Raw genomic sequence first — 15,959 nt, 5'->3', positions numbered from 1 at the left:
CTGCTCACTATCTAGTTTTAGGAGGTCTCAGTAGGTGACGGCAGGGGTATTTCTCTGTTGGTTATGTTTAGTACATTCAGGGGTTAAATGTATTTTCTGCTGTGTAAGTTGCACTGCTTAGTTATTATTGCCCTGCAAAGGTGGTGCTTTTTCGTAGGTAAGGGTTAACTCTGCTGGCTAGGTTTTCCCGGGCTTTTCAAAGGGGTACTGCCCTCTTCTGGACGAAACATATAAAAAGGGAACTGAGTCCAGGTCAGGGGAATTTTGGGGACTGATCTGCTAAGATGTAAGCTGCTACTCTGCTGGGTCGCCACCCCTTGTGGGAGCCCAGTTGGGGTTCCACAGTGTAAGGACTTACAGTATATAGACTTATGCTGGTAGCCATGGATTTACTACCTGTTGTGGATTATTGCTACCAAACCTTGGATTTGCTGCCAGTAATGGACTCTTGCCTTGTCAACAGTGTAGACGTTTGGGCATGGCTTACAAAGAGTCATCATGTGCGCTCTTGGAGGTGTCTCGCTTTTAATCTGGAATGCTGCCATTTCACGTGGCCACTGGGGGGCGCTAGTGAGAGCTCACTCCAGAGTCCCTGTGCCGAGCCCCACCCACATGCACTTTGTTATAAAGGGAGATATACTCTTCACATCCAGCTTCATGAAAGGCAGGCACAATGATAGGAAAGTCAGCTTGACAGCTCAGGACTTGCAGCCACCACTTCTCTCTATGGGGATCGCTCAGACATGTCCATCAAATCCCTATACACTTAGGTGTAGAGAGAATGAGCATTACAGAGCACTACATCCCAATTTTAATCAAATAGAACATTTTTAAATTTGCATGATGATGTCACTAGGGTTCTGCCCTTTACGCGTGTCGTCCAAATGGAACTTGCTCAGAGGCCCTGAGGAAGTCCTCTTGTGTGGACTCTCATATATCCTCCCTGGCACAATACACACTCTCATTTCCTCAAAATATTTTTTTTTCCCTTCACCCACCTGGTCACAAGATAAATCAAAGGCAGGAAGACGGTGATGAGCCCCAAGAGAAGGACAAAGCAAAAAATGATCCTTAAGGTGGAGGCTCGATACAGCTTCTTGGACACGTCACACAGCCGGTACAGAGAATACTGCGGAGGGTGCGCCAAAGAAAGACGTTACAAGGAAAGTACAGTATGCGTTAGTGTAAACATTGATTGCTCCGTGTACTTTAAAATAATTTTCGCACGTTTTTTACATTTTATATTCATATATTTCTTATATTGAATAGAAAAATTGAATTTGCATGATGACGTCACTAGGGTTCTGCCTATGTAAAGCTAAAGATCTTTGCAAAGACTAAACTTTCCCTTTTAAGCGAATGGCGTCTTTTTTTGGGGGGATTATATAACAGGATCTGCCCTCTCACCTTTTTAATATAGAAGGTGATGAAGATGAAGATGAGGTTGAGAAGTGGAAGTAAGGGGGCGTAGAACATTCCCCCCATCACCAGCGTCTGGCTGTACACTGTGTCCAGGACATTCCGGGAGAGACGGAATTTTTCCTTGCCGAACCAACGCACCACATTGCACTGCGACCTGGAGACCAGGAACCTGGTGGAGGAGAAAGGGAGGAAAATAGGTTACCCACTTCAACTGCGGAAAGGTTTTACCACCTTCATGACTAGGCCATTTTTTGTTATTCAGCACTGTGCTTCAGATGACGACAAATGATGAAACGCATAGGGCGGAGGCAGTGAGTGACATCATCCCGCACAAGCAGTCCCTGACATCTCCAGTTACGGTAACACAGTGATCAGTGCTAATACTATACACTGTCACTGTACTAATGACACTGGCTGGGAAGGGGTTAACATCTCGGCCAATCAATGTGTGCCTAACAATGTGTAATATGTGCTGTTTTTACTAAGTGATGGGACTGCTTCATTTCCCTGTTTTGCGTTACAGTTTTAAGTGGAGATCTTTTAAGCTTGGTACCAATAATCTCTGATTGGTCACCCGGTAATTACAGAATATCCCACATTACCTAATTCTGCCCATTGTTGGGGGGGGGGGGGGTTGGGGGTTTCTACCTGCGGGGAAGCTGGACAAGCAGGAACTCCATCACCAGTTGGAGGAAGTGGAACACGGAGAGCTTGTAGAATTCCTGTCCCAACGACGTCTCCCAGCACTGTACAGGGAAGAGACCAAATATATCCAATGAGAGCAAAATGGAAAAAAAACAACAAAGATCTGTATTTAAATTTGACCTCTGGCCTTCAATCAGTCTTGCACAGTTCTACCGGCTCCTCTCCTCGACTGAAATGGCTTCCTCTGATATCACTGCACACTGTGAGTTTCTCACAATGTGCATTAGAAGCTGCAGCCAATCAGATAGAGTCTGCCTGACTGCCTGGGTCCTCCAAGTCAGTGTTTCTCAACTCCAGTCCTCAAGGCGTCCCAACAGGTTATGATTTCAGGATTACCCTCAGATGGAACGGCTGTGGTAATTACTAAGACAGTGTAACTGATGAAATCACCTGTGCAAAATAATGGAAAACCTGAAAACATGACCTGTTGGGGCGCCTTGAGGACTGGAGTTGAGAAACCCTGCTCCAAGTACACAGTGTACCCATTGCATTTGCTCTATTCTATCTATCTAGACTCCAGGTCATTGTTTTATTAGCCCCCCCCCCCCCAGTTGCCGTGGGGGACCTCCCTTGATGGTGACGCCTTGTACCTCATGCCTTGCTGGGATGGGGGTAAGCAGTCTCGCTCTTCACCCCTCTACATACAATATTTAATTTAATTGACATGTTGCATTAAACTTTGCTACTCTTTGGTAGAATTATACTGTTCTTGATCATCTGTTAATCAAATTGCAGGTACCCTCCTGATGAAGCGGCAATAGTCTGCGAAACCCGTTGAGATGTTATCCCTGATCAACCATCCCATTGCGATCTCCTCTGTTTGGAGATCATTGTCTTGGTGATATACATGGATTGTTATCGTGTTTTTAACCTGTAACTGATTATTACTGTGATTATTATTCTTATTATTACTGATTATTACCTTTGTATTAATAAACTTTGTGGTACTTTTATACATCTGCCTACACAATTGAATGTATTTGCCTCACTGTACCGACATAGTCCAATTGCCCCGTTTCTCTTGGGAAGCTTGGTTGGGGACCAAGCTCCCGATCCCTTTATTTCCAAATTCTGGATGATGGTACAATACTATGAGGCTACCCCTATTTCTCTGACTGCCTGGGTGGTGGATGTCTAACATCTAGCTCTTTCCTCCCCAGCCTGTCCTTGGTCCACCCCTTTCATTCATTGGATTTCAATTCATCAATTATGGAGGCCCAGCATCATTTGTGGGCATTACCTAGAGTGGTAAAGAGCAAAAGAATTGGGACTTTATAGGTGCAAAATATAGGTGGAAAAATATCAAATATAGTATATAAAAAATTATTTTATTTTGAGAAGTAAAATAAGAATTCATACATTAAAAGAAAGGGAAGGGGGGAGATACGGCCATAGCAAATGCAATTAATTACAGTATCGGCAACACAGCAATAAATGATTGACTTCCCAACATGTTTCGCCCTATGTCAGGCTTCCTCAGGGGATGCTGGTCACTTGCAAAGTACAATGCCTTCAATATCTCCTAGGAAAAGGGAGGGCCAAGAATAAGAACTGGCGGAATGACTAGATGTTTTAGCTGCATCGAGGAAAGCATGCGCTAAAGGTGACCAAAAAAAAAGACCAAAAAGGCAAGCTCAGCAGCTGGCTTAATGCCAAGGGCCACACACCTCCAGGGTGGTCTGTGGGCGTTCCTGCTTAGGGACGCCCACTCCTCCAGACTGACACCCACCCATCAAAGCATTCTGATATTTGCATAAGAGAGCCAGCCCACTGCTTCCATCGGAGCTGTGTTCCATTGGCTGAGCCATTTCCTCCTATTAGCTGAGCCAGCCAGGTGCCAAATGTTACAATGTTTGTATGATTTCCTGTGTCCTTAACCACTTCCTACCGACCAGCCGCCGCCGTTATACTGCGGCAGGTCGGCTCGGCTGCACGAACCGGCATAGGTGTACTTCGAGCTCGTACACAGCGATCTGAGGGAGCGCACGACGCCGATCGGCCAGCGGGGGGGGAACAATCAGCGGGTCCAGCGGACTCGAAGTCCGCCGGGCGCCTGCGATTGTTCCCCGTAGAGACAGAACGGGAATCTGCCAAAAAAAACAAGGCAGATCCCCGTTCTGTCAGGTGATGACACCGAGATCCTCTCTTTCTGCTATGCAGGAAGAGGGATCTGTGTGTTGTCTCAGGCAGCTCACCCCCCCCTCCCCTTATTACTACTTACCGTTAGTAAACACACATCGAGGGAACAAATCGTCCCCTCCGCTCCTCCCAGGACCTCCTGCTCTCTAGCTACCTTGTTGCCTCCCCCCATGCTCGCCTTCAAGACTTCTCCAGAGCCTCTCCTATCCTCTGGAACTCCCTGCCCCGGTATATCCGATCAGCCACCACCCTGTGCACCTTTAGGAGATCCCTGAAAACTCATTTATTCAGGGAAGCCTATCCCACACCCACCTAACAACTATCCCGAGCCACCCCAACAAACACAGTTAACCCTTTGATCGCTCCTTGATGTTAACCCCCTTCCCTGCCAGCGTCATTTGTACAGTGACAGTGCAGATTTTTAGTGCTGATCACTGTAATAATGTCACTGGTTCCCAAAAAAAAGTGTCAAAAATGTCAGTTAGGTGTCCGATCTGTCCGCCGCAATGTCGCAGTCCTGCTATAAAAAAATTGCAGATTAGTAAAAAAATAATATATATTATAAAGATGCCATAAACTTATCCCCTATTTTGTAGACGCTATAACTTTTGCGCAAACCAATCAATGCTGCCTCCAAGCCCCTGGATCAATCCCTGGGGAAATACTGCCAACATGTAGCTGGATACTCTGCTGGAGGGATCACCCTCTTTGGAGGGGGGGGGGGTAGATAGGAGCCTTATCGGGGTTCCTGGAAAGGGTCTCCAAAATCCACACACAACATACCATACTTTACCTTGAATTCTGAGTTGTAGCCGCAGGTCTTGCAGGGCGCCGGCCTCCCGCCCAGGCACAGAAACTTCTGACCCAGAGAAAAGAAGAAAATTCCCAGAACTCCGAGCCTGAGGAAGACACACCTAGGCAAGGAGTAGAAAAGGTGAAATATGTCTGTTAGTAGCGCTACCATTAGTAATCATGGGGTCTACAGCCTACCTAACAGGGCCCCCAACCCCAGGTACCCACTCTTCCCCCCCCCCCCCCCAATGCCTTGGAGGTGGTTTAGCAAAAACGATTCTATGTACATACCTGCTAGTGCCATTGGCAATGATTAGGCTGCCATAAAATGTAATGTGTGCTGCGAGGCAGAGGGTAGCAGGCTTTTCCCCGGACCCGTGTAGTGCAGTGGGAGCCGCCATTCATTTACTACTTAATCCAGCTCTGGAATATAGCTGTAAGAAAGGGCGTGCCAATAGACAAGATGGCTCCTCTACACAAACCTCTGTACACAGGCTAATAAATGTTCCCATTTCCAGAAATTAGGGCACTTGCCAATACAAATGCGCATACCTAACCGTGCATACCCATGCGCGCCGGGGCTCATGTGCACGTGTGACAGATGTTGGTGCCCAGGGCCGGTGCTACCATTAGGCAAACTAAGCAGCTGCCTAGGGTGCACTACTGCCTAGGGTGCCCGGCCACTAGTGTTCCTACTCTCTGCAGCAAGCAACTAAGTCTCAGAATCAGCAGGCAGCCGCTGCTCCGTTCACACATAGTCTCAGAGGCGCAGCGGCGGCGGAGGACTGTGTCTGTGTTTCCCAACGATAGAAGCATTCATTGATGGGCACTGGTAGGCTGCATTGATGGGCGCTGGTGAGGCTACATTAATGGGCACTGGTAGGCTGCATTGATGGGCACTGGTAGGCTGCATTGATGGGCACTGGTAGGCTGCATTGATGGGTGCTGGTGAGGCTACATTTGATAGGCGCTGGTGAGGCTGCATTTGATGGGCGCTGGTGAGGCTGCTTTTGATGCGCGCTGGTGAGGCTGTATTTGATGCGCGCTGGTGAGGCTGCATTTGATGCGCGCTGGTGAGGCTACATTAGTGGGTGCTGGTAGGCTGCATTTGATGGGTGCTTCATTAAAGAAGTGGGGTATACAGGGGCAGAGCAAAGGGTGTAGGGTCAGGGGTGGAGCCGAGGGGGGGGCAGCAAAATGAGGTTTCGCTTAGGGTGTCAAAAATCCTTGTACCAGCCCTGTTGGCGCCAAACGGGCTATTTAAACCGGGCCTGTGCTCAGGATCAGCGCTGCTTCGTCTTCAGCCTCCTGTGTATCCTGTGTTCCTTTGATTCTGTATCCTGATTCCAGTTGCTGACCCGGCTTGTTTTGACCACTCTCTGAACTTGGCCTGTGCTGACCTCGGCTTGTCCCCTGACCTCGGCTTCTGTCTGCTCCATCGGCTTCTGCTTCACTGATCAGATCCATACCCAGCTTGTTTCCTGACCACGTTCCTCCCTGTGCCCCGTACCCGATCCATCATGTCAGTGTATGACCCGGCTTTCCTGACCCTGCTACTCTGCCTACTGTCATCAGTGCCCATCTACCACCCTGCTGTTCCGGCTGACCCACTATCCGCTACCAGCAACCGTCTCAGCTGCCCCCTTGTCACCCGTGCCAGCCTGCCTCAGTCTGCTGCCTACCAGCTGGCTTGTTTGGATAAGATATGAATGTGGTGGTTAGTATATGCCGTATAATGAATCTACAACCATTTGTGTGTCTCACCTGATGAGGGTGAGGGTGATCTCCACACGGGGTGACTGACCCTCAAATTTCACCAGCAGCATGAAGAACCGGGGCAAGATAAAGAGGACCAGTGAGATGACAATCGGGGTGAGATACTGGATCACCAGTCCAGCAACTGGACTACCTGACATCTGAAGGACAAAGAAAAGATCACATAGAGAGGATGAAAAAAAGACCAACAAAAATAACTCAATAAAATAAAACCCCTGAAGCCACAGTTGATTCAGAGGAAGGTGAAAAAACCCCCCCCCAATAAAATACAATCCAATTCCCTCTAACAAGGGAAAAATCCTTCCTAATCCCCAAAAGCAACTGGATCTTCCCTGGATCAACAGTCCAACGTTGCCTCTTCTTAAAGCCCAGTGCACACTAAGGGCCGGTTCACACAGCGGGCGATGCGAGGCGACACGACTCGCCTCGCCTCGCTCCCGCAAGTCGCCCCCGTTCTGTACAATGGAACCGTTCAGAGAGGAGCGACTCAAGTCGCTCCGACTCAGAAAAAAGGTTCCTGTACTACTTTCGGGCGACCTCGGGGCGACTTGCATTGACTTCTATACAGAAGTCATTTGCAAGTCGCCGCCGAGGCCGCTGCAGGTCGCGGCGAGGCAAGTCGGAGTCGCCTCGCCTCGCCTGCAGTGTGAACCGGCCCTAATCGTTCTTTTATTGTTCAGCCCAGCGGGACGGTCCCCGGCCAGAACACTCCGGTCAACGGCCGCTGATCGGCTGCTGATTTTCCTGATCAGCTTCTGTGGGTCCGGCTGCCATACACACGGGCCGAACGTCAGATTGGTTTTCATTGAACCGGCTCTTGTCTCCCGACATTCAGCCCCCCCCCCCCCCCCCGTGTATTAGGCATAAGGGTGAATACATTTAGTTCAGTTAAAGCGGAGGTCCACCCTAAAGTGGACCTTCCGCTCATTGGAACCCTCCACCCCCCCTCCGGCGCCACAATTGGCACCTTTCAGGGGGGAGGGGGGTGCAGGTACCTATCTGCACCCACTTCCGGCGTAGATTCTGTAGAAGGTACGCCCCTTTCCGCAGAATCTACGCCCCTTTCCGAAGGTCCCCCGCTGCCTGCTGGGAAACACACGGATCCCAGAGACAGCGGGGACCATCCTTATTGCGCAGCGCGACTGACGCATGCGCAGTAGGGAACCGGAAAATGAAGCCGCAAGGCTCCACTTCCTGATTCCCATACCCAAGATGGCGGCGGCAGCACCCGAGAGACGATCGAGAGATCGGCTTCGGGTGCCGACATCGCGGGCGCGCTGGGCGGGTAAGTGTCACTATTTTAAAAGTCAGCAGCTGCAGTATTTGTAGCTGCTGGCTTTTAAAAAAAAACAAAAAACGGCGGAACTCCCGGCGGACTCCCGCTTTAATCTTTCATCATAGCTGAGCTCCTCCATGCCCCTTATTAACCCCTTCAGACCCGGAAGGTTTTACCCCCCCCCCTTTTTTTTTTTTTGCAATACGGCACTGCGTTACTTTAACTGACAATCGTGCAACGTTCTACACAAATAAAATTGATGTCCTTTTTTTCCCCCCACAAATAGAGCTTTCCTTTGGTGGTATTTTATTTGTTTGCGCTATAAACAAAAAAAAAGAGCAACAATTTTGAAAAAAAAAAAATATATATATATTTTTTTTACTTTCTGTTATAAAACATATCCAATAAAAAAAAAAAATGAAAAAAAAAAATCTAAATTCTTCATCAATTTAGACCAATATGTATTCTGCTACACATTTTATATATATATTTTTTTACTTTCTGTTATAAAACATATGCAATAAAAAAAAAAAAAAGAAAAAAAAATCAAAATTCTTCTTCAATTTAGGCTAATATGTATTCAGCTACACATTTTATATATATATATTTTTACTTTCTGTTATAAAACATAGCCAATAAAAAAAAAAAAAAAAAAATCTAAATTCTTCATCCATTTAGGCCAATATGTATTCTGCTACACATTATATATATATATATATATATTTTTTTTACTTTCTGTTATAAAACATATCCAATAAAAAAAAAAAAAGAAAAAAAAATCAAAATTTTTCATCAATTTAGGCTAATATGTATTCAGCTACACATTTTATATATATATATTTTTACTTTCTGTTATAAAACATATCCAATAAAAAAAAAAAAAAAAAAAAAAATCTAAATTCTTCATCCATTTAGGCCAATATGTATTCTGCTACACATTTTATATATATATTTTTTTACTTTCTGTTATAAAACATAGCCAAAAAAAAAAAAAATCTAAATTCTTCATCCATTTAGGCCAATATGTATTCTGCTACACATTTTATATATATATATTTTTTTTACTTTCTGTTATAAAACATATCCAATAAAAAAAAAAAAAGAAAAAAAAATCAAAATTTTTCATCAATTTAGGCCAATATGTATTCTGCTAGACATTTTATATATATATTTTTTTTTTACTTTCTGTTATAAAACATATCCAATAAAAAAAAAAAATTAAAAAAAAATCTAAATTCTTCATCCATTTAGGCCAATATGTATTCTGCTACACATTTTATATATATATTTTTTTACTTTCTGTTATAAAACATATCCAATCAAAAAAAATCAAAAAAAAAAAAATCGAAATTCTTCATCAATTTAGGCCAATATGTATTCTGCTATACATTTTTGGTAAAAAAAAAAAAAAAAATCCCAATAAGCGTATATTGATTAGTTTGCGCAAACGTTATATGGCCTAAAAACTATGGGATATTTTTTTTTATGGCATTTTTATTTATTTTAATAGTAATGGCGGTGATCAGCGATTTTTAGTGGGACTGCGACATTGCGGCAGACAAACCGCACACCTGACACTTTTTTGGGAACCAGTGACACCAAGACCCCTTTCACGCTGGAGGCGTTTTTCAGGCGCTTTAGCGCAAAAAAAAATAGCGCCTGAAATATGCCTCATCTGCAATCCCAGTGTGAAAACCTGAGTGCTGCGCTGGCAGGACGTCAAAAAAATCCTGCAAGCAGCATCTTTGAATACACTACTCCTAAAGCGCCCCTGTCCATTGAAATCAATGGGCAGCGCCCTGCCGAAGCGACTGCAAAGTGTCTTGGCAGTAGCACTTTGTGGGCGCTTTTAACCCTTTATTCGGCCACTAATAGGGGTTAAAAGCGCCCCACTAGCGGCCGAAAAGCGCCTTTAAAGCACCGCTAAAACTAGCGGCACTTTATGGTCGATGCCCCCCCCCCCCTCCCCATGCTGTCAGCATGAAAGGGCTCTAATACAGTGATCAGTGCTATAAATATGCACTGTCACTGTACTAATGACACTGGCAGGGAAGGGGTTAACATCAGGGGCGATCAAAGGGTGAAGTGTGTCCCTAGGAGGTGCTTGCTAACTGTGTGGGGGATGGACTCACTAGGGGAACATAGATATCTGTGTTCCTGCTTAGCAGGAGCAGAAGATCTCTGTGTCCATCCCTATCAGAATGGGGATCTGCCTTGTTTAGATCCTCGTTCTGCCTCTCTGTGGAGTGATCGCGGGTGGTCGGCGTACATAACGTCAGCCGGACCTGCTGATACCCTGCCCCCCCCCCCCCCCGAGTATGTGCAACAGAGCCGACCTGCCGCAGTTGCCCTTCTCTGCTCTGCAAAGAAGGCTGGGGTTTTAATGTTTTCCCTGTCTGTACCGTGCTGGCAGATTTCACTATCAGTTGTAAACTAGATCTGTACACATTCTGTCCTAACAAAGAGTTAAAGATCCAGAAGCTGGTCTTCTCCATTGTATGTTAATAAGAGGAAAGTCTGTGTGGGGACAAAATCACTTTGAAATTGTTCAGAGTAGCTTGCAGTCTGACCAAGTCCTGCTCCAAAAAATGCCTTGAAAGGTCAGAAATATTTTTAAAATAATTTTTAGGTATGGGTTCTGAAATATGATTGAAAAAGTTGGAAATACACAAAAAAAATTTTGAATAGCCATTCACCCCAAGTGAAAGTGCATGTGCATTCATCTTGTGTGAATGAGGCAAAAACTGAATGTAAATAGGCTATATCTTGTGCTGTTCAAATGGAAATCATGGATTTGAAACAGGACATGCCACATTTGGCCACTAGATGGAGCTAAATATAATAAGGAAAAACCTATGATACTTAGCTCACTCTAGTGGCCAAATGCGGTATTTGCTTTTTTAAACCAATGCCTTACATGTGAACATGTTTATGTTTTCGAATATACATACACTTTCACTGGATGAACGGCAAAGCAAATTTTTTTTATATAAAAAAAAAAACCTAACAGTCTTCTGGAGCAGGGAGCTTCTTAAATTTTTATTTTTTTGTAAGGGGCAGAGTTGCTCTCAATGATTCTGCAGTACTTACCTGCTGATAATCCTGAGAGATACCAGTGGCAGCATATATGCAATAGAATCCGCCCGCCATCATTGCCAGGATGACACAGTTCAGCAGGACACGAAGGACGAGGACACGCACCCTTTCGTTAACAGACATTTGTGAGTTCTTCCAATACCAACACTCCTCTGCCAGGTGAGACTGAAAAGAAGAGAAAGCATTACACCAAAGTCTTTCCAATAATCCGCCTTATTCAAAAGACACAAAAATCTAAAAATAATTATAAACACTGAATCAAAAGCATGTACTTGTGTGAGGTGTGTGTAGGGATCTGCTGCCCTCTACTGTCTGTATTTGTAATTAACTGGCTGCTTAATATTACAGAGTTAATTATGCATAGCACGTCCTGTCTCTGGGTTGCTGGGTAGGAAACCCCAGAGGAAGGAATTAGGGAGAGAGGGTCTGGCACCAAATGTCCTTCCATGGAAGAGCTACTGCTGAATCCAGACCAGAAGTAGGGATTATTTGGCAAGTGTTCCTGCATTTAATAGTTTACCATTGTTGCACATATCTTCTGGGTGTATAAGGTGTGTATATATATTTAAAGACTAGTGACAGAAATCTGACCCCTTGTTGTTATCTCACATGCACTATGCTGGATAGTGAGGTCTGTGTTAGTAGGTGAACCTGCTAATTGCAATAGATTTTTTATGCAGCTCCTGACATTCCAGTTAACCCTGTCCCTTCAGGTCTGGGACTCTATAGCCAGTTTTAGCTTAGGGCTCAGTAACCACCATGGCCTAGAGCAGGGGATCTCCAAACTGCAGCCCAGGAGCCATTATTCCTTCCACTGACACCAACAATGGGGCACTATTCCTTCCACTAATACCAATGATGGGGCACTATTCTTTCCACTGGCACCAACAATGGAGTGCTATTCCTTCCACTGACAAAAACAAAGGGGCGACGTTCCTCCCACTGACACCAACAATGAGGTACTACTCCTTCTACTGACACCAACAATGGAGCAGTATTCCTTCCACTGATACTAATCATGGGGCACTACTCCTTCTACTGACACCAACAATGGGGCACTATTCCTTCCACTAATACCAATGATGGGGCACTATTGTTTCCACTGACACCAACAATGGGGGGCGCTATTCCTTCCACTGTCAACAACAAAGGGGCGATGTCCCTCCCACTGACACCAACAATGGGGCACTACTCTTTCTACTGACACCAATAATGGTGGCACTATTCCTTCCATTGAAACCAACGATGGAGCACTACTAACACCTACAATGAGGTGCCATTCCTCCAACTGATACCAACAACAGGGCACTACTCCTCCCACTGATACCAATTATTTATCCACCTAATACCAAAGATGGGGCACTGTTTACTCCCACTGGGCACAATCCAACCCCCCTAAAGTATTCCTTCCACTGATACTAATCATGGGGCACTATTCCTTCTACTGACACCAACAATGGTGGCACTATTCCTTCCATTGAAACCAACGATGGAGCACTACTAACACCTACAATGAGGTGCCATTCCTCCAACTGATACCAACAACAGGGCACTACTCCTCCCACTGATACCAATTATTTATCCACCTAATACCAAAGATGGGGCACTGTTTACTCCCACTGGGCACAATCCAACCCCCCTAAAGTCTAAAGGACAGTAAACTGGCATTTTGTGTAGAAAGTTTGGAGGCGCCTGGCACCTAGAGCCATGTAAGGCATCCGACAGGCCCACATTTAGTTAGAGGTCCGGTTGCATGACAGATTAAATGCTTCTAGGGACTAAGAAACAGAATAGATAGGCTGACTCTGAATTCTAGTGTTACGATCATGGTTTCTGCTGGTGAGAAGCTCCATTCCAGGCTGGTTGGACAATGATTGGAGCATCTCCCCCACCATCACTGATTCTGTCTTCAGACGGATGTCTCCAGTTTTGGGGCCCCTGCAACTGGACTTTGCTGCAGCATTCAGTGGAGGGATCTTTATTAATAATATTATATACCCGGCCATTTCTCACCCCCCCTCCCCAGAAGGGGTCTACAAGGGTGCACAAGAAACAATGTGAATATCAATGAATGTAATTGCGAGTAACACAGAAACCAACGAGAATCTTAATATCAAGATAACCATCGCTGATTTGTGTCTATAAACACCGACACGTTAAATCCTCCTGTGTTTACCAAAAGAATTCCACCCAAAGCTCACCTTCAAGTCATTGCTGAGGCTTCGTTGTTTGAGCGATGACGTCCCAGCTCCTCGTACACAGAAATCCCAACCTGCAAACACTCGGATGCTGATGGGGGTCCGGTAGTCTCGAGTCCGAATTCGTCTTCGTGTTATCCCTTTCACTGTGCTGAGACCACAAAAGGACAGAAAATTAAATGTAACGATTAACAGGCTTTAATGTGCAAAATTCCGTATTTCACTAAGATCGCCCTATACAGGCGCTGAGAGATGAATTCTTATTGGTTGCTTTTAGCACGAAGAGCCCTATAAGGCATAAGGCTGTCTTTACATGGACAGATATCCCTTTAAAGTGGAGTTCCAACCAAAAGTGGAACTTCCACTTTTCCGTTCCCCCCCCCTCTCCGGTGCCACATTTGGCCCCTTTCGGTGGGAGAGGGGAGCAGGTACCCGTTTTTTGACAGTTACCCTGGCCCCACTTCCCGTCACACCTCACTGCGGCGAGGTCAGTCACAAGTCCGCCCCCCCTCCTCCTTCCCCAGCTGCCAGGCCAGTAAGAACGTGCAGCACGCTTCACGCATTGCGCAGTAGGGACCCTGCTGTGATGCCGCAAGGATTCACTGCCAGGTTCCCTTCCAGTCAACGGCGGCGGCGGCGGCGGCACCCGGCAGGTGATGGAAACATCGGCTGGGGTGCCGACATCGCTGGGTTCCGGGACAGGTAAGTGTCCTATTATTAAAAGTCAGCAGCTACAGTATGTGTATCTGCTGACGTAATTTTTGGAGGTGGGGGCAGAAAACCGCTTTAAGAGGGAGACATCTGCTTTTTCCTGCCCAACTTTACTGACCGCCAGAACTTCTGACGTTCCTTGGCCAGTGCTTAAAGTGGAGGTCCACCCTAAAGTGGACCTTCTGCTCATTGGAATCCTCCCCCCCTCCGGCGCCACAATTGGCACCTTTCAGGGGGGAGGGGGGTGCAGATACCTGTACAGTACAGGTATCTGCACCCACTTCCGGGATAGCTCTCTGCGGAAAGGGGCGTAGATCTACGCCCCTTTCCGAAAGTCCCCCGCTGCCTGCTGGGAAAACACACAGATCCCAGAGGCAGCGGGTCCATCCTTATCGCGACTCGCGCATGCGCAGTAGGGAACCGGGAAATGAAGCCGAAAGGCTCCACTTCCTGATTCCCATACCCAAGATGGCGGCGGCAGCCCCCGAGAGACGATCGAGAGATCGGCTTCGGGTGCCGACATCGCGGGCGCGCTGGGCGGGTAAGTGTCCTTATTTTAAAAGTCAGCAGCTGCTGTATTTGTAGCTGCTGGGTTTTAAAAAAAAAAAAAACGGCGGAACTCCCGGCGGACTCCCGGCGGACTCCCGCTTTAAGGAACTGGACAGTTTGCTTGTGATAATCTTCCTATAAAATTAGGTTCTCCTTTCCTCCCTAAAATATCATGGGGGCACATAAAGAAGAGGAGAAGACACGAGCTTTAACCGTGAATTATGGCCCTAGAATTATTGCTCTCACTCCATTTGTGATGATACCTCACATGTGTGGTGCAAATTATGTTTATATACACATGCATTCCCTACACTTTTTTTTTTATATAGGTTGTGTGCCAGGGAGACAGGGTGCTTTAAAAAATGTTTTTATTTATTTTTTATTTTATTTTATACAATTTTTATAAATTTTTTTACTTATTTTTTTTTTTTTTAAATGCTTTTCCTGTTGTCAGGATGCGCATGCCAGCAAACAAGATAACTCATCTGGGCATTCTGGGCATAAGCTAAGACATATTCCCTTTCATGCTCATAAGAATTGGGCACTGGCTAATAAATATGCGCATGCGCGAACTCGTGGGCGCACACATGCGCGACGGAGCTTGTGTGCATCTGTGAGAGATGCTGGCGCCAAACAGACTGTTTAAACTCAGAAAGTGCTCAGAATCAGTGCTGCTTTGTCTTCAGCCTCCTGTGTATCTGTGATCCTGTGAACCTGCATCCGGCTTCCAGTTGCTGACCTGGCTTGTCTTGACCATTCTCTGAACTCCACCTGCATCAATCTGGGCTAGTCCCCTGACCCCGCTTCTGTCTGCTCCTTGGCTTCTGTTCCACTGAACGCTTCCAGACCCAGCTTGCCTCCTGACCACGTTCCTGTCTGTGCTCTTTACCCGATCCATCCTGTCTGTGTATGACCCGGCCTGCCTGATCTTGCTACCCAGCCTTCTGTCAGCAGTACCAGCTGCCTGCCTACTTGCCTACTTGCTGAAGCCATCTGACGGCTTCTCCAGCCCAGCGAGGACCCCTGCCCTGCTGCTAGCAACACTTACAAGCACTCGTGCCACTCTACCCTCCTGCGCCTCCTATCTACACTATCAGGGGCCCCGAGTCAGAGGTGTCAGAGAGACCTTCCCCATCATATCAGGCTCTGCTACCAGGTACGTGATACTTGCCCTCCAGTTTAACGATTCATTTAACTTTATTACTATCACAAGCCCTTTTGGGCAGTGACAGGTACTCTTTCTGGAGATATCAGGGGTCTATTAGACCCCTGATCCCTTCTCTACCCTTCAAAGC

At 46.2% G+C, this 15,959-nt stretch overlaps 1 protein-coding gene across 2 annotated transcripts in view; it reads right to left on the bottom strand.

The window, feature by feature from the left end:
* TMC8 (transmembrane channel like 8) overlaps positions 1-15,959 on the bottom strand; it is a 58,593-nt gene that overhangs the window by 20,794 nt on the left and 21,840 nt on the right. For both annotated transcript variants that reach the window (XM_077458645.1, XM_077458646.1), the window contains exons 7-13: positions 13,408-13,555; positions 11,201-11,371; positions 6,823-6,974; positions 5,060-5,180; positions 2,071-2,168; positions 1,408-1,591; positions 999-1,129 (exon numbers count right to left, since the gene is read on the bottom strand). In XM_077458645.1, coding sequence (XP_077314771.1) covers positions 999-1,129; positions 1,408-1,591; positions 2,071-2,168; positions 5,060-5,180; positions 6,823-6,974; positions 11,201-11,371; positions 13,408-13,555 — 1,005 coding nt within the window. The remainder of the gene's footprint in view (positions 1-998; positions 1,130-1,407; positions 1,592-2,070; positions 2,169-5,059; positions 5,181-6,822; positions 6,975-11,200; positions 11,372-13,407; positions 13,556-15,959) is intronic.

The sequence above is a fragment of the Lithobates pipiens genome, unplaced genomic scaffold (genome assembly GCF_037356315.1).
Source record: "Lithobates pipiens isolate NorthernLeopardFrog02 unplaced genomic scaffold, aLitPip1_a1.2 Scaffold_28, whole genome shotgun sequence".
NCBI lineage: Eukaryota > Metazoa > Chordata > Amphibia > Anura > Ranidae > Lithobates > Lithobates pipiens.
This window is presented reverse-complemented; position numbering and strand designations above follow the sequence as displayed.